The 22,630-nt window shown below is 41.6% G+C and overlaps 1 protein-coding gene across 1 annotated transcript in view; it reads left to right on the top strand.

The window, feature by feature from the left end:
* Nucleotides 1–22,068, top strand: part of csmd2 (CUB and Sushi multiple domains 2) — a 238,824-nt gene extending 216,756 nt beyond the window's left edge. The window contains exons 60-72 of the mRNA XM_062410449.1: nt 2,261–2,440; nt 2,895–3,068; nt 3,161–3,334; nt 5,051–5,124; nt 5,612–5,723; nt 6,045–6,224; nt 7,658–7,723; nt 8,074–8,235; nt 10,627–10,739; nt 11,454–11,541; nt 15,088–15,220; nt 16,026–16,203; nt 16,661–22,068. Coding sequence (XP_062266433.1) covers nt 2,261–2,440; nt 2,895–3,068; nt 3,161–3,334; nt 5,051–5,124; nt 5,612–5,723; nt 6,045–6,224; nt 7,658–7,723; nt 8,074–8,235; nt 10,627–10,739; nt 11,454–11,541; nt 15,088–15,220; nt 16,026–16,185 — 1,616 coding nt within the window. The 3' untranslated portion in view covers nt 16,186–16,203; nt 16,661–22,068. The remainder of the gene's footprint in view (nt 1–2,260; nt 2,441–2,894; nt 3,069–3,160; nt 3,335–5,050; nt 5,125–5,611; nt 5,724–6,044; nt 6,225–7,657; nt 7,724–8,073; nt 8,236–10,626; nt 10,740–11,453; nt 11,542–15,087; nt 15,221–16,025; nt 16,204–16,660) is intronic.
* Nucleotides 22,069–22,630: the final 562 nt, after the last annotated feature.

The raw sequence follows: 22,630 nt of genomic DNA, 5'->3' as shown, positions 1-22,630 counted from the left end.
CATCTAGGTTTTCTATCTGATCGCATCTGATCTTCATGTGTAGTGCAACCCTTTGGTTGGTCATAGCAGCACCATCAGAATACATATCCAGGATTAGAGAGAAGGGACATGCAAGTTAAGTAGATAATATTATGCAAGATATGTAATGTTGGACCAGAAATGCAAGGGGACAATGATTATCCTGGGGCATGTTAATCACTTGTAACAGCTGGTACTTTTATAACAATGAATGACTCATGTGGTTTCCCTGGATCAGTGGACACTGGTTCACGGAATGATCCCCTCAAATGGCACAGGCCTGACTGACAGCGCTTTGCCATCATGTTTCACAAAAGACACACAGCTTGCTATGCGGAGCCAAGAGACCCGAGCAAATAGAGGTCACATAGAGAACCTTTTTCTCGTCAATGGAGAGGATCAAAACCCTGAGCGGCGCCATTAAGGATTTCGGAACTCACTGACTCCATGGGGAGCGAAAGGATATGTGTTGACACACTTCAGCGGAACACCTTCGGGGACATGTGAATAGGAGCACATTTAGTTCAATGATTTCTACTAATCTGGAACAAATTATAGGCTAAAAAAGGGATTCAGACGTGGATAGAGTTTCCTCTCCATTTGAGCTGTAACTTGGGCTACATCCATACTACTACATTTATATTTTCAAATGTTTTGGCTCCATATCAGTTTAAATCCTCCTCCATATACTAACACACCTGTAAATGGATATGACTTGACCACATGGTTGCATGAAGTCCAAGGCTTTAAATGAGATTGCTTGAATAATGGCTTGTCTCCTACACATGTAAACAGCTGTATTATTGTAAAATACAGAATTTAACAGGGTCAGCGACGCTTGTAATTGATTATCCATGTTGCGTCTACACTGTTGGCCGAGGCTGATGCCGGCTGCTTTCCTTCGGGAGAGGATCATGTGATATGAGCCTTACGAGTCAGTGAAGGCTATGCTTGACCAAAAAAAACAATCAGCAAGAAGTTGTGTCTACGTCAATTGTATCCAAACATTCTGGTCTTCCTGTCCGAATTTAAACACAAAGTGAAAATGGGACCATCAGTGTTTCCAGACTTTGCAGATCTAGCGGATCTAAACTTAGTGTGGACGGCAGGTCTATCCATACCAGAGTTAATACATTTTCAAACTTCTACATGTAGCCCTAAAAACTGTGAGGATGGTTAATTAAAAAGTTTGATTTAGCATCTCCACCATCAGGGGCAGGGGATGGACTGTTTGGCATTGACAATCTATGATAATATTATCATCTCGGTGCATCTCAGCCCTGTAGGTGTTATTCCAGGGTAGATAGACATGGCAGCTTACCAGCCCAGTGGGACGGACAAGTACTTGCTCGGTCAAGGGGAGACATCATACTTCCAATAGACCCAGTTTCCTCAACCTCCTGGGAATCTTTTCTGAAATGCTGGTCATAGGCATTTACAGTGATAATGCCTTTATGTTTGTCCCAAGGAAACTCAGCGCAAGTTTGTCCCGGATTCTCCTTTACGACTTACAGCAGAGCCGAGCGGCGACGCTGCTGAGTCACTCAGTGGAATTCTCCCTTCTTTTGCTCAGTCACACTGTTTTCCCTGCAGGGTATAATAGTATAACCAAGGATAAATGTGGTACATTGCGGAGCCAGTGGGGGGGGGGGGGGGGGCTGCAGGGGGATAACCATCACAAGATTTTGTCTCGATGCAGCCTTAAAGCTCTCAACTGTGGACTATCAAAGCACTCAAGGACACTGCTTTTAGATAAAACAAGTAACCCTAACCCTAACCACATGAGTGGTGGTGATTAACAAGTCTGTCAGCTGCAAACTAAGTAATATTTTTAAACTCATATAGGGTAGAAATGTATCATCCCAAAGTGGTTGGGTCATAAATGAGGTGCTAATTGCCTGTGAAGACCCATCAACTACATTGCTTTTTAGATTAAGTTTTGCTGGTGAGGTGAACTGCTTGGGTCAAGCACATATAACAGTTCATTAACTTTAAAGCTCAATGTGCTGTTTTCGTTTAAAATAGTGTGTTTACTTGTTTGTCTTTGCCTTAAGTGTGTGTTTGCTATTGATTTCCTGCTTTACCGAGCAGAGGGAAATGTAGAAATAAAATTATAGCATCAGGTAATGTGGCCAAGACATGACAAGGTTTCAAACTGCTCAACTTTTCCAAGTCAATTGTATTAGCCGATTGAATGTATTCTCACTTGCTGTTATTTGTTTTAATTTTTGTATTTATGCAGTTATCAACTGCGGGGATCCCGGAGTGCCAGCCAACGGGGTGAGAGTGGGGAACGACTTCACGTTCAACCAAACGGTCAGTTTCCAGTGCTCTCCTGGTTTCACCATGGACGCCGACAGGGCCTCCACTCTCATCTGCACCAAGGATCGCACCTGGAACGGCACGAAACCACAATGCAAAGGTAAACATGTGTGGAGTTTTATCTGCAAATGGATGGTACTGATATTGTTATTGTTACAATAGTAATTTTCCATTACACTTATACTTACAAGGATTGGAATCCATGACACCCTAATATAATAATATGAATGCACTGTACATTTGCAGCGCTGCAGTGGTCGATAATCGATTTCTCTTTAGTTTTGCTACCTTTTTCTTATTTCTTTATTTCCCCTTGGTTTATTTTTCTGATAAGAGGATACTTGCCAATATGTGAACCTTTTGTTTTCTGATTTACAAGTGGGTTGTCCCTATGGGCTGGGGTGCAAGCAAGGGAAATCTGAGTTCTTGGTTGTGAAGTAATTCTTTATAAATTATATATATATATATATATATAAACAAATTTGCTTTATTTTCTATTTAAAGTGTTGTTAAAATCATATGACTTCATTTTCCTGCAATGCGTCTCTTTGTAGCGATCGTCTGCGGTGCACCCCCCACCATCCCCAACGGACAGGTGGTGGGTACAGATTTCATCTGGGGCTCCAGCATCAGCTACGCCTGCAACCAGGGTTACCAGCTGTCCCTGCCCACCGTGTTAACATGCCAGGGCACCGGCAACTGGAGCGGGGAGAAGCCTCAGTGCTTCCGTAAGTGTCATTGCTTGGTACAATATGTAGGCCTGCAGTATGGATGCATGATGTTCGATTCACGTATGTTTCTCTCTCCTGTGTCTTTGCAGCTGTGTTCTGTGGAGACCCAGGGATGCCAGCCCAGGGGAGGAGAGAGGACCGAGGATTCACCTACCTCTCCTCTGTCTCCTTCTCCTGCTACCCGCCTCTTGTCCTGGTGGGCTCTACCAGGAGATACTGCCAGTATGACGGCACATGGAGTGGCACACAACCCTCTTGCATAGGTAAGCTCTTCGCCTGTGCCTCCATTCATGGTACTGATACTGAATTTGAAAGAATGCTTTTTTGTAATAACCAAAGCAATTAGATACAAAACGGATAACGGCAGCTGCTGACACCATTGCTTATGGCCTCTATAAGCAGAACAAGTTTTGTATGTGTACAACACCATTAGTACCACCACCCATTAGCTTACTTAAATTCTGACTCCTTATGTTCTCCCCAGCGTTTTGCAATCAAGTAAATAACGCATGCAGAAACCATTAAACCCCAGCAAACAAGATTTAATGATTTATCAGTCTAATTAATTAAAACAGCTCAGAACACTGCTTTTAGAACGAATGCCGATTCAGCTAAATCTTTTTTTTCCAAGTCGACATGATGGGGTGTTTCACGAGAGCCCAGTTTCACCAAACTTCCCTGGAACACGCAAAAGTCCATTTGCAATATGAGACCAATCCCTCTCCTGTGCATTTAAACATGTTTCACTGATGATTTGCATGAGCGGGCAAAGACTCCGTAGAGCTCACAGATTCATCTGCAAGGTCCTAGTTGCCAAACTAAACGTTACTCTGCTACCATTTGTGAATTCTATAGAAGAAGTGCTTGTAACACACTGTTGTGAAACTGGCACCCGTATTAAATTCCATACTTCCATCTTGGCCCTCTGTAACATAATATTAAAGAGTAATATAATTTTTGAAGCACTTTCCGTCGAAGCACTGAAGGAAATCTCCCTGCGTCGACAAAATCACCAAAGCACATCAAATATAAGGCACCATTTCAGCCCTTAGGTCCATTGTGGTATTCAGGGGTTAAAGTGAGGAAGGTGTAAAATATGCACATATGCAAACCTTTGACCCGATAACAGTTAGTTTAAACATTGATTTATTATAGCCCTGGGGTCACTGATAAGTTCTCAGCCTGAATGCATCATTTATCAGAAATTTGTTTAGACACTGATGGAAAACTATAGCTCCCGACACGTGGGAAGGGTTCGAGATTTAATCAATTATGCACAACCTCTTATTAGCTTTACATTTCCTTGTTTGGGCTCTCGACCCAAAGAGGACCGCACTAAGGCTGAGTGAGACCCCTTGAGAAATAAGAAACGTTACATTTCATCCGGACCCCCAGGCCTTGGTAACTTGCATATAATGAGCCTGGTGTATATGTTCAGCTTTATTGTCACGATTACGAATTTCAAGCTTCCTTGATCGTCCTCCCAACGCAATGTAGGCTGCAAAGGAAATAAGACCCAGTGAGAATTTACTGTTAACTTTGAGGTGGTGGATATAATGCATTTGTTGTTGTGGGGGAAATTATGTCACGATTATGTGGGTGTGTGTACTGATAAGGCCTGAGAGCTTGTCATTGTGTTAGAAGCCTCTCGGAGCAGGGACTCAGCGTTGGTTCAGATCACCAATAAAATACTTTGTAGGACTTGTAAATGTGAATGTGAATGTGTGTTTATATATATATATGTCCACTTGTATAGGTCCTGTGTGTGTGTGTGTGTGTGTGTGTGTGTGTGTGTGTGTGTTTGTGTTTGTCCGGGTGTGTGCTTGGTAATTTATGGCCTGTAATCTCAGTGTTTCACACAAGACCTGTGAAAATTCCAGGGTGATATATATCGCCGATGAAATGTGTAATAAATGGGACTTGCTTTGGTAGTTGATGCAGTTATTTAAGAAGTATGTGTGTGTGTGTGTCTGTTTCAGATCCCACGCACACAACCTGTGGAGACCCTAGCGCTCCTCTCTTTGGAAATCAAAACAACAGTCAAGGCTACCAGGTGTGAATATGTGGTATTTTCTTTTATCACTGTACTTTACATTTGCCCATGTTGACTGTGGGTTAAAATAATTGACTTCTCAATAGATTGAATTCTCCTTTCATCAGAGGGCGTTAAACTGTCTCATTATATATACAACGTAAATGTCATGGAGACAAACCTGGAATGGTTGACTTTAAGTAATCATAATTTTTTTTTTATGTGGCTTCATGAGCCATGTTCAACCAATAAATCTAGATATATGTTTTTCTTAATGTGGTAGTAAATGTTATTTTTAGAACCAGCAATACTATGATTTAATTTACAGCTAAAAAAAATTATTATATAACAATACAATATAATATTACCACGGGTCCAAAAGTCGGGGTTATATGTTTCCTTTGAATCAATGTGATAATGGCGTTATCATTAAGCTGATGTGTGTGCGCAGAATCAGCTTGCACTAGATTTGTCCATTGTCCACATCCTCCTGTGTTTCCTCTTACAGATCAGCAGCACTGTGTTCTTCAGCTGCAGGAAGGGCTACTTACTGCAGGGCTCCATTTCCCGCACATGTCTGCCCAACCTCACCTGGAGTGGTTTTCAACCAGAGTGCATTGGTAAGAATGGAATATGCTCCTATTGCAAAAATGACTATACAGTGCATAAAGCAGAGACAGAGACAAAGCCTTCAGCCGAAGTTTGCATTACTCAAAGTCTGACACCTACGTATCCCATGACTTGTTCGTGACCCCACATCTTCAACTAGGAGCGCTTTTTCACTTTGTCTCCTCCACTGCATTTTTTCCCTTTTGTTTTGTACGCCTCTGATCCCTCTCCCCGGCTCATCTCCTCATCCAAACTTTAACCTGTTTCTCTAAGATCTCGCTCTCTTCTTCTTTGGTCTCTTTAATCCGTTTCTCCCCCTCGTTCTCTCTCAGCCCACCACTGCAGCCAACCAGAGCTGCCGGCCCAGGCTGATGTGAGGGCCATTGAACTGCCATCTCTTGGCTACACGCTCATCTATACATGTCAGCCGGGTTTTTACTTGGCCGGAGGATCAGAGCACAGGACCTGCAGGTCTGATGGGAGCTGGACAGGGAAACAACCTCTTTGTGCAGGTACAGACGTGGTTCTGTTCCATCTACAGGGGAGCAGGGGGATAATATTTGATACTTGGAATGTAAATATGTGTAAACATGCAGTTTCTGTGCATTCGCTGCTGGTCATTTCAAGAATATTATTAACATTAGTAGTGTGAATACTAACATATAGGTTGGAATTATGCCATGGAGCCAATTTATGCCAATTGTCAGAAAGTCTGAGATAACAGTCAGGAGAAAATCCAGGAGATTTGACTTAAATGCACAGACAATAAAAGGAAATGACGTGATGGTGGAGACTGGTGGAGTGTGCACACCAAGTGTCCCAGGGAAGCACATGGATTTATTAAAAATCGAAAACATTTCACCTCTTGTTTATAAAGAACTGTTTCTATTAGCTGCTTTTAATGAAACCACTGGGATCTTGACTAGTGCCCAATTCAGTGCTGCCTCAGGTTGGGAAATTGGGGGTTCAGCTAATGTTGATGAATAGCTCTGTTAACACTTGCTTATTCTGAGACACATGCCAGGGTAGAATGGCCCATCCATCACACAATCACACAGCATGGACACAAAGACACATACACACAGACACACGCACACTCAGAGCTACACACACATATAAGACTTGAAACATTAACAAGGGGGCAAAACCTGATTAGACCAATGCCTCCCATTGATTAGGTTAGCAGAAGTACCTCTTATAAATGGCGAAGCGGTGTTAACAAGGTCCAGCAGACAAATAGCCTGCCATTAAGACACCCATAAGCATTGGCCTAAATACATATAGGGAAAAAATGGAGTCATCGACACACAATTATCTCGGGTAGACGAATGCTAATGGCTTAAAGAGAAATGTATTGGGTGATGTCTATGCCATTAAGTGAAAGGCAAGAAAGAGAACTGGCCTTAGCACTCGTGGGACATTAACAGCACCTGTGGGTGCAGTGATGGAAGGGCAGCTCAACAGACTGGCAGCTAATAAAGCGGAAGGCTGGAGGAGTGTGTGCATTTGTGTCTGTATACTTTCTTTCAAGGTGATGTTTGTGCTCAAACTACCATCAGTGTCCCCCGTCCTTGGTGCAGTAGTGTGTAAAGCCCTCTTAGCACCGTATGTCCGTGTGGGTGTTACCGTTTACTCAGCGATGTAGACCCGCGGCCCCCCCTGTGACTTGTAAGGCATTATTAAAGCACTTCCCCTTGAAGCTACAAAACTGTGTCTCCAACTTAGCTGTGGTCCTGCAGGGACACCTGGGCATGACCTGTCCCAGGTACGCCTCACTCAGGGTATCACAGTGGTTATTTGGTGTGGAGGTAGACGGAAAGTTCTTTAGGTGGTTGAGTCCTTCCGCTGCCGTTGTGTTTCAAAAGTTCAAACACACTGCACCTGTTAAAAGGATAAATAGTTGAAGTATTCTCTGTGGTTAATGTTGTGTTATTATCCCCTGCAGCTGATAACCGTCCAAGTGGTAAGAGCCCAGTGGGGACAGTACAGGAGCCACCCTCTAAATTACCAGGTGAGACGAGTACTTTTTCATTTTAAAATGTTTGCTCTAATGGCAATTTTCTTTTCAATAAGAATTGAATATCACTAAACTTGAATTGGTATTAATCTCTATTACAGAATATAATGATTGTAAATTATCTCTGTTATATGTAGTGCTTTTTTTGTGTCACTGATTAATACCTTCTCTGATATTAAATATATATTCAAATCAGCTAAATAGACCTCCCTCCCTGGTTCACAGTTTAGTGGAAGTCCGTTTTTGATCAATGGCCATGGGTCATTTTGAGAAATGAAAATAGTCTTTAGAATATATCTAAGAATTTATGTAAATGCTTGCACTTTGCCCCCCCCTTCTTTAAGTCCCTGGTGGGGTATTTGCGAAGAACTCTCTGTGGAGGGGATCCTACGAGTACCTTGGAAAGAAGCAGCCGGCCATGCTCAGCATAACTGCCTTCGAGCCCTTTAGCAACCGCGTCAACGGGACACTCATCGACCACAGCGGAGTGGAACTCAAACTGGCAGGTGGGTTTTTCACAAAGTTACAGTCAACCCCTTCAAAAAACACCTCTCACACATTCACACACTCTGCTTGACTCTTTTCTGTTTGTATTAGACATCTTTCTCACATGAGAGCCCCCCCCTTGTATCGCCTTTTATCCAACTTCTGTCAGACACATTCAAGAGAGGACAAAGAATGTGAATGTGCTCCCTGCATGGAGCTGATCATTGCCGCTGTTACAGAGCAGCAGACTTTTTATTCCCCCCCCCCCCCCGTGGCATAATCATTTTGCAGCTGTGATCATTAAGACAGTATTTGCATCGGTAACGGCTTGGACACTTCACTCCGCTGTACCTGGGTGCTATCAATCTTCATTATGGTGTATTTAAACTTACTTTCTACGGGCTACAAACTGAGTGCCACACTCTCGTCTGAAAGTAATGTTGCTGATTCAGGCTTATAGATTGTTGTCGAGTGTGCACATATAAAAAAAAGTCACGTTACTTTATTGTACAGTTTAACATTCAACGTTTGAATGTTCACACCTAATTTTAACAAAACACTGGTCCCAGTTTCCAAAACCCATTAAAAGCACATCAGCCAGGGTGGCTGGGTGAACTGTTGCCAAATTACCATGAATATTGGCACTGTAGCTTGATTTTAGTCAGTTCTATATACACTATCTTTCCGTAAATAGTCATTGGTGCACTCAATTCATGACGTTGTGATGTTTATAGTCTTTTGATTTGTAATTGTTAACAAAAGTTTCTACTCCAGACACAGTAATGTTTGTAGGATGACAATGGGTTGAAAGCTTGAGAAGAAGTGAGAGGAACTTCCATCCGTCCACATCCCTTTTTTCAAAAATGACTCTGGCTTATCCTGATGTTGACTTTAGGTTTAGGTGAGGTCACCGTTAAAGTTTAATGCAGATGTTTTTGTTTTCTGTAGACCCTGCCTGTACATAACCAACACTTTAATATGCTCCTCTACCCAGCAGACGCACAGTTTTGTTTGAAAAATTGTTCTTGGTTTTACAGATCCTGACTCACTGATTAGTGATTTCAAGATAGAACTGCTTCAGGTTAATTTCATAGTCTCCCTTTATATGTAGGCATCAATCTGCTTCACTTTCAGAGAACTTGTTATCTGTGGAGTTTCGTCAACTGACAGTTAATGATGACAGTTATTGACCTGTCTTGTAAGTCAGTAAAGAGTCAGTAAACCACTTCCCAGACTTGGATGTTCTATCTCTGACAAAATTGTATACGTCGAGTTCCTTATGGAGGCGTTGGAAAGAGTTCTACTGCATGATGAATGTTAAAACTAGACAATAAGAGACAGTTGAAGCACTTTAATACTGTGCTAGGTCAGTGTTTGCTCTCAGCATGCATGTGAGAGGAAATGGCCGTTTACATAGAGTAGCTCTCTCACACACACACATACACACACAACACTTGAGACATAAATCATTAGGTGCTATAGACTTGTTTCTTTCCTCCCATGTACACGGAACACATAGAAAGTGTTCAGGATCTGTGAAGGAGACGTCCTGGAGTTTACCTCTCCAGTGACCATGACCAACAGATCAGTAAGGATAGATAATTAGAAATTTTAGCAAGTGATGTAGGGACATGACCAGGAAAAAAAAGTATAGATTGATAGTCAAAGATAAATCTAATTAACATATGTTGTATTTTGAGTCTTGTCAATGAATATAAACAAAGTATAAAATTGTATTAAAGTCAGTACATTATGTTATTTTCGCAACCTTTTCCATCCAACTGTCGCTACATCACATACAACTCTCCAAGTTCAAGCGAGAACGTGCTTCACATGAATTGAATAACGCCAGCAAGGAGTGATGCACAATAAATGAGCAATTCAAAAACTGTGAAAAACAGTGGATTCAAAGTCGACGCTCATTCATTTGTACGGTACATTTCAACAAGTCATTTCAAAGTGCTTTAGATAAAATTATAAAGGCATCACGACAAATCTTAAAAGCATAAACATAAGACTATACAAGAATAATCATTTAAAAAGAAATTAAAGAGTCACATTGAGAATTGAAAATATATTATATTTATTTTAATATGATAAATATATCAATATATGATCAGATATGAAAGATTTAAAGAGAAATGAGTAGTTATTTGAATTCAAATGGAATCAATCACTACAATGTACACGGTGAGTAAAAGCCAGTGTGAATAAATGGGTTTCCTGTTGTTTTTGAAAGGCTTCAATAGATACTGCAGACACAAAATCAATGGGGAGAGCATTCCACAACGTTCTTCTTCAAAAAGTACCTTGGCCTTAAGTTTTTAATTGGGTTACGTGGGACCACCACTGATCCCCGGGCATTGTGACTGTTGCTCCTTAACCACTGTCATGTATTTTGCATGTTGCAGGTACATACAAGAAGGAGGAGGCTCAGCTGCTGCTACAGATCCACCAGATCCGAGGCCCTGTGGAGATCTTCGTCAACAAGTTCAAAATAGACAACTGGGCCCTGGACGGACATGTAAGTGCAAGTTCATGGTCGGGCTCAATGCAGCATCTCTCTTTTGTAGCTGCAGCGATGTCACATCACACACACAGACACACACACACACACAAAAACACGTGAATATTTTGTGAAATATGCACAAGCACACATACACCTTGTCACTCTGGGGAGATGGAGGGCCCACCAAGAGTTTTCTCTTTAATTAAAATGTCACTTAAATCATTGCCTGGTAATCAGTACTCGACAGACCCCCCCCCACACACACACCCCCTCCGCCCTCCACTCCATTCCTCTCCCCCGTATTATGCCCTAACCTCCAGCACCTCCAGTGAGCACACACTCCAGATATAATTAAGAAAGCAGGTCACAGTGTGTGTGTGTGAACATGCAACTGTGTGTGTGTGAGAGTGTGTGTTTTTTTTTTTTATGCTTGTGTTCTACGTGGATGCCCTTCTTGTGCGAAGTGGAGCATTCCTCTTTTGTAGTGTGTGTGTGTGTGTGTGTGTGTGTGTGTGTGTGCAGTCAGTGCGAGCGTGTTGATGTTTGTGCTCTTGAGCAGAAAAAGGTGTTGTATTAAATGTCAGCCATAAGAGCACCTCTCAGCTCCTTTGACATGATATTTCATTTTCTGCATGCGCCGGGCTTCTGACACTCGGATGATACGCTGCTTTGTAAAGCCTGGAAGTGACACATGACGCGTCTGTCTTCCATTTCTCTCTCTCTCCCCAGGTGTCCTACATCCCCTCATCCAACTCCTTTGTGTACCAGGGATTTGTCAGAGGCAAAAGCTTTGGCCAGTTTGGTCTCCAGAGGTTGGGTGAGTGAACTCTCCATTTAAACTCCACCTCCACTAGAAAGGAAACTCTCTCCAACCTCAGTCAATTCGGAGCCATGTTTCGGCTTTTTAGTGCATGAACTAGACAACACACACAGCTGCGCCAGTGGTGGACAGTAACTTAATTTACTTGAACACTGTACTTATATTGGTAATTATACACCTCTCTGCTTCTACTCCACTACAGCTAAGAGGGTATTGAGGGTATTATAAGTATTGTGCGTTTCACTATATGTTTAGGAAAACTGAAGATACTTTACAGAGGACAGTGTAAACAATGTATCTCCAGATGTGTTGATGAGAAGAATGAGTTGTTTCTTTATGTGAACATTTTAACAGAACTTTTGTTTGAGCTGGACAATGCTGTGTGTCTGAGCTCATGTTCACTTTCCGAGATTTGTAATGCCGACTCATTATCATCTTATATATTAAACCTTCCAACAGTAAATAAGATGAGCTCTACCTCTAACATCGACAGAGACATCTATAGCAGTAAAAGGCCACAATCCATTGTATTGATAACACTTTATAATTTAACTTAAGTAAGGGCTTACAATTTTGACATTTGCTTTTACTGAATACTCCCTCCACTGAAAGAATAATTTACTACACAAGTTTCCAGTTTTTTTTGACACAGTGGTGGTTTAAAAAGGTAAAATCTTCCCGAAAGCCATTTTCTATTTCTTTTCTCTGTGAGGTAAACCTACCTTAAAGAGTTTTGGTGTGCAGAGAAAGAGCCCGAATAACAAATTAGGTGTAACTGTGCCAGTGCTTTTGTTTGTCCTTGAGTCCTTGAGCAGAGCAGCAAATGCTTTCACAGAATGTGATTTTCGGTGTTGGATTTGTGTTTCATTTACTCTTGCAAATGCGAGAAGAAGTCTGGAGGATGTGAATCCAGCGTAAAAGAGGCAAACACAGCTCACAAACAGGATTAATAATCACAAAACGACACCCACACGCACGGCACAGCTCTTTGTGCTGCTTTTCATATCAAGTGACCACACATCCCGCTGCTGTGACAAAGTAAATAACCGCTCTTGTCCTTTCTCTGCTTCCTTCTGCAAGTTGAACTATGCTAAGCTGCAGCTGTCCGTACATTCTGCTTTATGCTCATGACTTTGAAATCCCACCCACGTCATCCACCTCGCTGTGATTACTCTTCTTATTGCTACAGTATGTGAACAGCAAATCTTTACATCCTGACTCAATGGATCCACACTGCTAGGGCTCCTGTGTGCCCTGTTTTCCCCAAGGTTACTTACCAAGGCACACATGGAGGAGAGATATCGCATGTTTAAGATTATATCTGCACGTGTTGATGCACTTTTTCTTTGCTGCATAAATGGGATGTAAATAAAGCATAACCATAAAATAACAATAAGATGGGATGTTTGCACCAATTCTTAAATGATTGTTGCCAGGTCACAACACAGGTTTACTGTTGCCACCCACTGTTACACTCCAGCTAAATGGGTCAATGGTAGCCTATGTATGAAGAGATGAAACGTGTATTTTTGATGTGACACATTCATGCAAATTACTTCTGGCCCCTGATTAAGAATAATGCTTCATCCACCACTGACTAGGCATCACGACTTTTCCACCTCACAAGCAGTTTCAGACTTTTTTGAGAAAACCCACCCCAAGTTGGCCTTCATCCAACTTTACAGTGCAGAGAAATTTGATATACATAAAATGAAACACGTGCTCATGTGTTTGTCAAGCACATCAGTTTTGCTTCATTAAGAAGTATATTTTTTTTCAAGCAGTCTCCACAGCCTGTCCCTGTGGCACAGTGGACTTTACACATGGAGAACTATGGGTCTCATTCGGGTGTCTAAAGTTGTACTTAAAATGCTGCTGAGAGCCTCCATGTTCAGATTCCCTCACTCGTATGGTACATTTATAGCAAATTATCAAATCAAGCTAATAAGTTAAATGGATAATCCTGATTGCGCTGTCTTCCTTCTGCTGATGCGAGTGATGGAGGCAGATTTCGAAACCAGCTTTTAAAAGGCAAAGCTGCGGTTGCGGTAGCGTCACTGCCAGTGTTAATTTCGTTGACGAAAACTATGACTAAATCTGTTTTTAACTTTCGTTGACGAGACGAGATGAGACGAAAATGTTGGTGATTGACTAAGTCACAATAATTGTTTTAACATCATCGTATCAGGCCGTCATGAAGTATCAGGAGCGGGCGAGTGAGTCTCTGTGTCTGTGTGTGTGTCCTCCCAGACAGCGCACCGGTCCGTAGCTCTGCCCCCCGCCCCGCGCACTCGCTCAGGGACAAAAGATCAGAGATCAGATCTAGTGCATGTGAAGAAGCCTCTCAGTGACTCACTGCTTCTTGACTATGGAAACTTCTTGACTATGGAATCCAGTCTGACCTGCTCTCCCTTTTTGTTTTCACATTTAAAATTAAATATATATTTTTGAGCTATTAGGCTGCAGCTATATGTTTTTATAGAAAAGGAGTTTAATGTGGCTATTAAATGTTACTAAAACTAGACTAAAATGGAATTTGTTTTAGTCGACTAAAACTAGACTAAAACTAAGAAGGATAAAAATGACTAAATGTGACTAAAACTAAAATGCATTTTCATCAAAAGACTAAGACTAAGACTAAATCAACAATAGCTGCCAAAATTAACACTGGTCACTGCAAATACAGATCCGATCCGAGCAGGAACTTGGAATAGAGCATGAAGGTATGCGCTGCAAACATCGATTAATGGGTTTATACAGCAAGAAGGCTGCGTGAAAGTGGATGTAAAAATCTAGTGTAATGAGAAAGGTACTTGAACAGCAGGTGCAGAACCCCCCCCTCACACACACACTTTACACTGATTGAGCCAACAGCTCTTTATTAAAACACAGGACCGGGACCGGTGCCAGGGTAACTGATATGAGTGTGGTAGGAGGGCTGAGCGTCTTGGAAACCACCCTCCTCAATTTGCCGATGTTTTTTGTGTTTTGGTTTAACTCTGCGCTGGTGCGACCGCGAGCCGTGAGTGTGTTTGTGCATCTGTGCCGTGTGCTGGAGCTCATCCGGCGGGGGGGTGATTGGCAAACGCCGCAAAAAAAAAAACACTAATTGAATTCCGTCTTGTTTGTCACTCCTGCTTTATCGGAGCATTTTTTGGCACTCTGTGGCAAACAGGTGGACTGTCACTCCTCCGCCGTCGCTGCTGCTGCTGCTGCTGCCGAGGCATACCTCCATGAATTGGAGAGTGAATCTGAAATGAGTTAATGGCTGTTAGCTCTGGATGCCAGTAATTAGGAGTCATTGTTCGGATAATGGAATTCGACAGGAGGGAAATTAAAATAAAGCAGGGAAGTAAATGTTTAAACACATTGGTAAAACTCTTTAACGAGTGGAGTTTTTACTTTACTATTTGTCTTGCACTGTTATCAGGCCAAGTTCTCTGCACTTTTTCTGTGTTATTTATAGGGTATTTATACTGTACTATATCTGCAGTCATTTTCTCCTGAAGTAAAGACTTGATGTCTTATCTCTTTTTTTTGCAGAGAGTTTAGATCCCAGCAGAGAAATCCCAGGCTACAACTTTGCCTCCAACAGCAGTTCAGTGGCGGCAGCCATCCTAGTGCCTTTTATAGCTATGATCATTGCAGGCTTTGCTCTGTACCTCTACAAACACAGGTAAGCATCACAGCGTCGCATTTGCCCTTCAAAATACATTCACCTGATATGGATGTTTAGCATAAGGCACATATTGATCTCAATGAAGAAATAATTATCTGTGACTCCTATACAGGCAGATAAAAGTAGTTGGTTGAAGTTAGGACAATAGATTGAAATATGAATGAGTGAGTCAGTCAATGCTTCCCTTGTGTGAACAAAAGACTGTATGTAAAGATGGGTACTCAAAATCATCTCTGTCACCCCCTGGTGGTTGGCAACAGAATGGTTCATCAACTCTGACCCCTCCGTGTTAGCATATGGGACATGGACAAATCTAAAAAGTTTTTTTTTTTTAAATGGTTTCTGTCGTTTTGCGTAGTTCTTATCACATTATGATTTTTTCCGGTTTTAGTTCATCATTGCTGAAATTATGACCAGTTCATCGTCATGATTGACAGCTGAGATGTCACCTTTAAACATTGTACATAACTATCATATTTAACATATGACTTAAATAGACTTTGTAACCTTGACTTGTAGTTACTTATGGCATCTTGTCAAACATATTATTTTTATACATTTTTTTATACAATAGTTGCTTATGTACATTTCCAAAGATATTTTCCCTACATTTCTTTACAAAGGGAGGAAAAAGAGAGACATGTCCATCTTTGTTTAAAGTCTCTGGTTAAAACCGCTTGCAGTTGTGTTACATCATATTGTGACACGTTTTGTATCTCCACTGTACATATAGCAGCTTTGTTGTCCTACGCTGACGTGAACACAACTCATCTGTGGATTCTATCGATTGATTTCATTGTAGAAGAAGACCCAAAGTCCCCTTCAACGGTTACGTGGGCCATGAGAACACTAATGGACGAGCTACGTTCGAGAACCCCATGTACGACCGCAACATCCAACCCACCGACATCTTGGCCAGTGAGACAGAGTTCACAGTCAGCACAGTGTGCACCGCTGTATAGCAACCGCTTCCTCCAGAGGTAAAAATCACTCATCTCTAGGGAAAGGGACAACTTAGAAAATCAGGCGTCTTTAAATCCATGGCAGTAGGTGAAGTTAGTTTAGTTTAGTCAGAAACGAACTAAAACTTTTATGCAATCCCTCAACGATCTTCTGCAGATAAGGAAACGAAATCTGATTGGATTTCTCGAGCTGCAGTTCCCTTTGATCCATATCTCTTGTAAAAAGGACTTGTTTAGTTTGTTTATACTGTATTGGAAAAGATGGATTATGTATAATTTATTTTAACACGGTTGAGAATATCACATTAATGCTTTTATCTTCCCTCTGTGTGATTTCTTCCATCTTCATCGTCTCGCTTACTTCTGTTTTGCTTATCATTTTTCCCCCCCTTTTGTCTATTTTCCACGTACATTACTCTTTTCCTTCATCCTCCCCTGTGACCATGTCTTCTCCTACACCCGCGTCCTGTGTCAGATCTTTTCATTCATCCTTGATTCACCTAGGGGAGGGGAGGTGCACCACATCTTCGCCCGCCTGTCAACAGAGGACAGACATCCATCGTTCCACAAGCAGAGGGCAAGACAAAGATTACTTTATCCGCTTAAATTCATTCAAGAACCATCTCTGGTGGCGATGGCTCTGACTCGCAGAAAGTAGGAAGAAGACAAAAAAAAAGGAAAAAACCATGTGAAGCCAACAGCAACTGTAACAAATGCCGAGAGCAAAATGCTTCTTTTTTTTTGTGAAACTTTGACATGGTTTCCTCGATCGTTTTTCCGTATTGTAAGGAAAACACTTCCACCTGAAACTGCGAGCCGCCATGAGGCCCTGCTGGAAGCAAAGCTGTGACGACTTTTCTCACCGCCCTCCGCCTAAACCCAAAGGGAATTTAAATGTTCAACTTTAACTCAAGAAATTGACCAGTAGCTAACAGAGATCTCTGTGCAAGTGAACTGTGAGGCGGTCGTTGGCCCGTGCAAGTCAGAAAGAGACAGTCCGGACTGTTTTGATTCATACATCTCTGTTTTCCATTGGCTTTCTTTTTGCTTTCTTATTTTATGCGCTGTTTGCTTTCTGTGATCAGTACTTGGGAACCCTGCCCCAACCCCCCTCACACACACACACACAACTGTCTGCTCCCAGAGGTTCTTGAGAGGTTTCCAAGGAGGCTCCAGGTCTCTGGCTGAGGATGAATAAAAAATTCAGTGAGTTTCAAATGCCATGTTGAGGATGCACCACGTTCTGTCATTACTTCTCAAGCCTGACTCATCCTTTTTCTTTATTTTTGGAAGCAAGGATGAAATTCGGTTTGCTGAGGCAGCTGTGTCCAGAGCGGGGGTTAAAAGGTAGCCAGGGCTGCTGACAAAAGCACTTAGTGAGAATTTGTAGGGAGATTTTATGTGTATATGAGAGGAAGAGAGTGTGTGTGTGTGTGTGTGTGTGTATTTCTACACTTGTGGCTGCAGTCTGTCCCAAAATATTTCCTGTCTGCTGCCCCAAAGATTCAACCAGACAAGTCAGATCATCTGATAAAACCTCTCCTCTTTTCCCCGTCCTGTATTTGTCACTTTACTTTAAGAAATGCAAAGATGTGGCTTTAGTGGCTTCACCATCATGTCCACCTGGATACTCTGAACACCAGTCAATGAAAAGCCAATCTAAGGACAGTGTAAAGATTCTGCAAGAGATCAAAACCTGAAGGCTCCTTCAGCCTTTTGCTTCAACAGGCATCCTCCTCCTCCTCTCGGTGTGTGGTGATTGTTCATCAAGAGGTATGTTGACAGATTTGCTTCACAGGCATCTGGTAAAATGGCCCACTGTCGCTCTGAGGAGAGAAAAAGACATCAGCTGGGTCCCAGCAGGAAATTCAATGGATAAACACATGGCTTGGGACCACATCGTACCTGACTTTTGTTTTTTGGCTTCATTTCCAAAAGTAAGACTTCCATGTCTGATGTCGAGTTGACGTTTCCTTTTACTCCCGGATCCAGCCCTTCACATGTTCCTCCGGCTTCACGGTACACGCTTGTGTGTCTCTGAGATCAAGACGCAGCGAGCGAGCTGCCTCAACTTGGCCTCGGGAAAACAAAAGATCAGACGGCCGGTCATCTTCCTACTCCTGTTTTCCTGGAGGCGTCTGAGTGTGAAGAATGAAGGAATCAGTGATGTTTTCCCCGTGGATTACATTCAGATCTTCTTTTTTTTTCTCCCGAGTTAACTCCTGACAGCTCAAGCTCTTTGAAAAAAAGAGTGATGTGTCTTTGTTTTGTCTGTGCTCATCATGAACATGATGCAGAGGGCTTCCACAGAGCTGTGGCAGCAGGGAGGCCGCTGCAACACTGATTACCCCCCATGCATTTAGCTGGAAATGATTATATGATATATACGCCTCTAATGCTAACACTCCTTAAATCAATGGCTAATGGGAAGTGATGTAAAGAAAATAGTGTTTTGAAAGAGCCACACAGGAGGGAGCGGGATCACACTTGTATTCCAATAAAATGGCAGGACTCTACCGTGGCTGGTTGAATGACACCCTTATAATGTGTGTGTGTGCGTGTAGGTGTGTGTGGGAGTATGTGTGTGTGAAGGATGGAAGCCCACTGGATTCAGACACGCTGCTCCCAGCTATTTACCGCTTTCCCATACCTGTGTATCCTGTGGATGCTGAGTGGGGTGAATAGTGCTCGAATTTCACTGCAGCAAATTGAGACATTACATGCAATTTCCTTTAATTCAACTGTGCTTCATTGTCGAACCCCATATCGAAAAACAGAATTCATCTTTCCATTACCACTGACGGGACAGCACCTCAATTACCCAATGTCTGCCTCCCAAAATAGCGGTCTACTTCCCAGACAGCTCCATTTACCATGTACTATTTGCCATATATGTGTATGCATATATACATATATCTATATATATATAGATATATAATGTCTTTCCCAGTCAAAATCAACTTCCAGAGCACCTGTTCTTTTTTTTTAAAATTAAGTCCTCACAATCACCCACAGTACAGGATTTCTCTCAAATGATTTCAACAAATGAAACAAATCACTCTATTGTTCCTTCAACCAGTTCCGCCGTGGGTCGGTAATTGCTTTTACATTTTTATTACTTTTAAAGCTCTCGCTTATCTCGACACTACAGATAGAATATTGCCACTTGCCCGCTCCGGTCGTGAATTGATGGGAAAGGAAACGATTGAATTACCCTGGAGATTTCACGGAGGAGAGAGGAACAGTTGCACTCATTCGTCTTGAAGGCACCGGTGCTCGGTTCTCAGTGCTTAAGCGCCTGTTGCCCTGTTTTTTCTTTTTTTTTAAAATCTGAAATTGCTCCACATGCTTATCCAGAATGAATATTAATCTTTAAATTCCAGTCCCTGTCAGCTTAGGCCACTATTGGATGATCTTTCTCTGTTAATGTTCAACACACGTTATGCAACACTTTTCAACAAACTGCGTTAAATATTATTAAACAAATGCAATGGTGGCCTCTTCCCTAGATAATAGTGATTCTGTCCGATGAAACACTGGATTGGAAAAAACATAATTCACGCAACTGATTGTTCTTTATAAACAAGGGCTCAGGCTGAGAGAATACAGAAATTGTTTTTAAAAAGTCGGATTCATAAACCTTCTTGTTCTTGTAGCTCCTCCAGTCTCCAATAAGCACTTTACATTCATTATAGTGCCTTGGTATAACCCCATGATATAGTGAACCAGCACCAGTGGCTCCTTTTTGTTAGTTTTTTGAAGAATTCATCAATTTGATATGAACATTGGAGAGTTGTGTTCTTTTCCGTGCTCTGGCAGCCAGACTCTGACACACTGTTCATCGACTTGAAGAAACTTGGCGCTCTTTGCTCCCGTGTTTTCGGTCCTAAAAATTAGCTTCATTTTAGAGTAACGATTCCTTTTTGTCCCACCCCTTTTCTTATTTAGCTTTTCCGTCACGTGCAGCGTGCTTATTAGTAATATGTTTTTGGGGGGCAGGGATTCATGTATTTGATTTGATACATGTTTTACCGTGTGATTTTGTCACGTTTGTAAAACAAAAAAAACAAGTTTTAACCAAAGAAAATCATCTAAATCAACCAGATTACAATTAGGCAAAATAACAGAATCAAGATTAAGAATTGATTCAGTTCCTATAGTGAGGCATGATTTTAATAGGGACAGAGTTATTTTCAAAAATCCCTGCTGGTGATTTTGCAGTGGATGGTTTTCACCTAATGGGCCGATTTTGAACCTATCTGGGTTAATCCAGAAAGTTCTCAGCGAAAGTCCAGTTCTGTGTAAAAGGAGATCAGTGAGTTCTGGATGGGGCCGCGCTGTAAGAGCTGGGGGACGGTGTTTCTTGATAGCATGCCGCCCTGGCTACTTCCTGGTTCTCTTTGCATATTTTAAGAGCGAAACTCCGCTCATCCTAAGTTCAGTTCCGTTATCAGCCCGACGCAGCTCGGGAGTTCTCTCCTGCTCGCCATCTCTTTCTTTTATAATGGAACACATCACGGCTATGGTCTTTTTTGGGAGTTTCCATCGAGTTCACTGAATTTCCTCACGGTCGGGGCGGGGGGGGGGCGAGTCCAAAATATTCCAGGTTCTTTCTACAGCTGCAGCTCTCATTTCTCTGCATAGGCTGGACTTACCGAAAACCAGAGAAATACATCAGTCACGCTGTTTGACATGTTCCGCATCAACTGTCAATTACAATCGTCCTTTTTCTTTTGTCATTGTCCCTGCTTATCGACGGCAGCATCACAGCCGAGCTTCTCAGTGTTTTTCAGCCCCATTCAATGTAATTTGCCATCACTATTCTGCCCATTTCAGTGTGTCTAGTGGACTTAACCACGAGGAGGGGCGGGGGGGGTGTTTTCAAAGGCTGCTGGGCTTAGAGGAATTTAGTTCTATAAATGGAAAGGATTGGTATGATTTGTCGCCGGAGTTATTGCTGGAAAAAACCCACTGAATGTATTTCATTTCACTGAGTGCATCGGAATTTATCTATCTATACCGTGTTCAATATCTGTCAACTGCTCCCCTGTTTGTGTGCAGTAATGGAGAAAAAAAAATAATGGCAGTATGTGTCATCCTCGGAAATAAAAAACAGAATGTCCAATTTATCTATAGTGTAAAATATAGCAAAAATATTTACAGAGCACTGTTTTTTATTACCAGAGACTTTTACATTCCTGTGTGTTTGTCGTGGTAACGACGATATCGCAAGATCCCGAGTTTTTCGTCTTTTTTTTTTTTTTCTTTCTCATGATATTATTTCATGCCAGTCCGGGAGGTCTCCACCACGCGAGGCTGGAAGGCATGAGAGACCAATGCGCCCACGCAAGATCAACATGGCCCTTAAACGCCTCAACAAACCGATGAAACAGTAACGGGCAGTAATGGAGTGTCATTCTCTTGCTGTACACCAAAAGGGATACGTGTAAAGAAATTGGACAAACGTGGACGTGAGCAGACTGTGTGTTACTACAGCGAGCCACTACCGAGGGAGTGTCTCTGAGAAAAAGAGAATATGTTAACGAAATTAAAACCTTTTTTGTACAGAGATATATTTTTATGAAAATACATTTGTAATATAAAAAGAAAAAAAATGGATCGACATATATGTAAATGTTTTTCTTTTTCATTATTGTAGTACAAATGCTAGTGGGGAGTATATGGAAAAACGATATATATATATAAATATATATATATAAATATATACAAAGAAAAATAGAAACAAGGCTTTTTGTATATGTAAAAAAGTTTGTAAATAAAAGTTTACATACATACTGTACATATGTAAGACCCACCATGGCTTGTCTGCAATATATAAAATGTATTTTATCCGTCTGTATATGATGCTTTGCATTGTGTCTAAGCTTATTCTACTTTCTTGAACTTGAAACTTATTTTGAAGGTTTTGGAATAAAATATAAAACCTACTTTCAATCGTATTTATTGATTCACAGTTTGTTTGTTTCTTCACTGTTTCAGCTAACATCAGAGACAAACAACCATTCACTTTCACATTCACACCAACAGACAATTTAGAGTCTCCAGTTACCCGAACCCCATCTGCATGTCTTTGGACTGTGGGAGGAAGCCAGGGAGAAGTACACAGGGAGAAAAGGCAATATCCCAATCTCAAACTGGGAACTTTCTTCCAATGAGGAGGACAATGCTAACATTCTCAGTTTTTTAAGGGTCAATACCATTGTAGCGTAATTCTTATTTTCAAGATGGCTTTTTACTGATGCCCAATTTGACTAGTTAGTACAGTAGCTTGAATGTGAATGCAACTATTTTTGTTTTTAGAAAATAGAAAGAAATTAAATGTTCCATAAATCAGGCTATGTATTATATATTTCCAAACCCCTACAAGTGCCAATGAAGTGGTGATTTTTCATTGAAGTCAAGTGTTGTTCATTTGGTGTAAATC

This window comes from Platichthys flesus, chromosome 17, assembly GCF_949316205.1.
Source record: "Platichthys flesus chromosome 17, fPlaFle2.1, whole genome shotgun sequence".
NCBI classification, from domain to species: domain Eukaryota; kingdom Metazoa; phylum Chordata; class Actinopteri; order Pleuronectiformes; family Pleuronectidae; genus Platichthys; species Platichthys flesus.
This window is presented reverse-complemented; position numbering and strand designations above follow the sequence as displayed.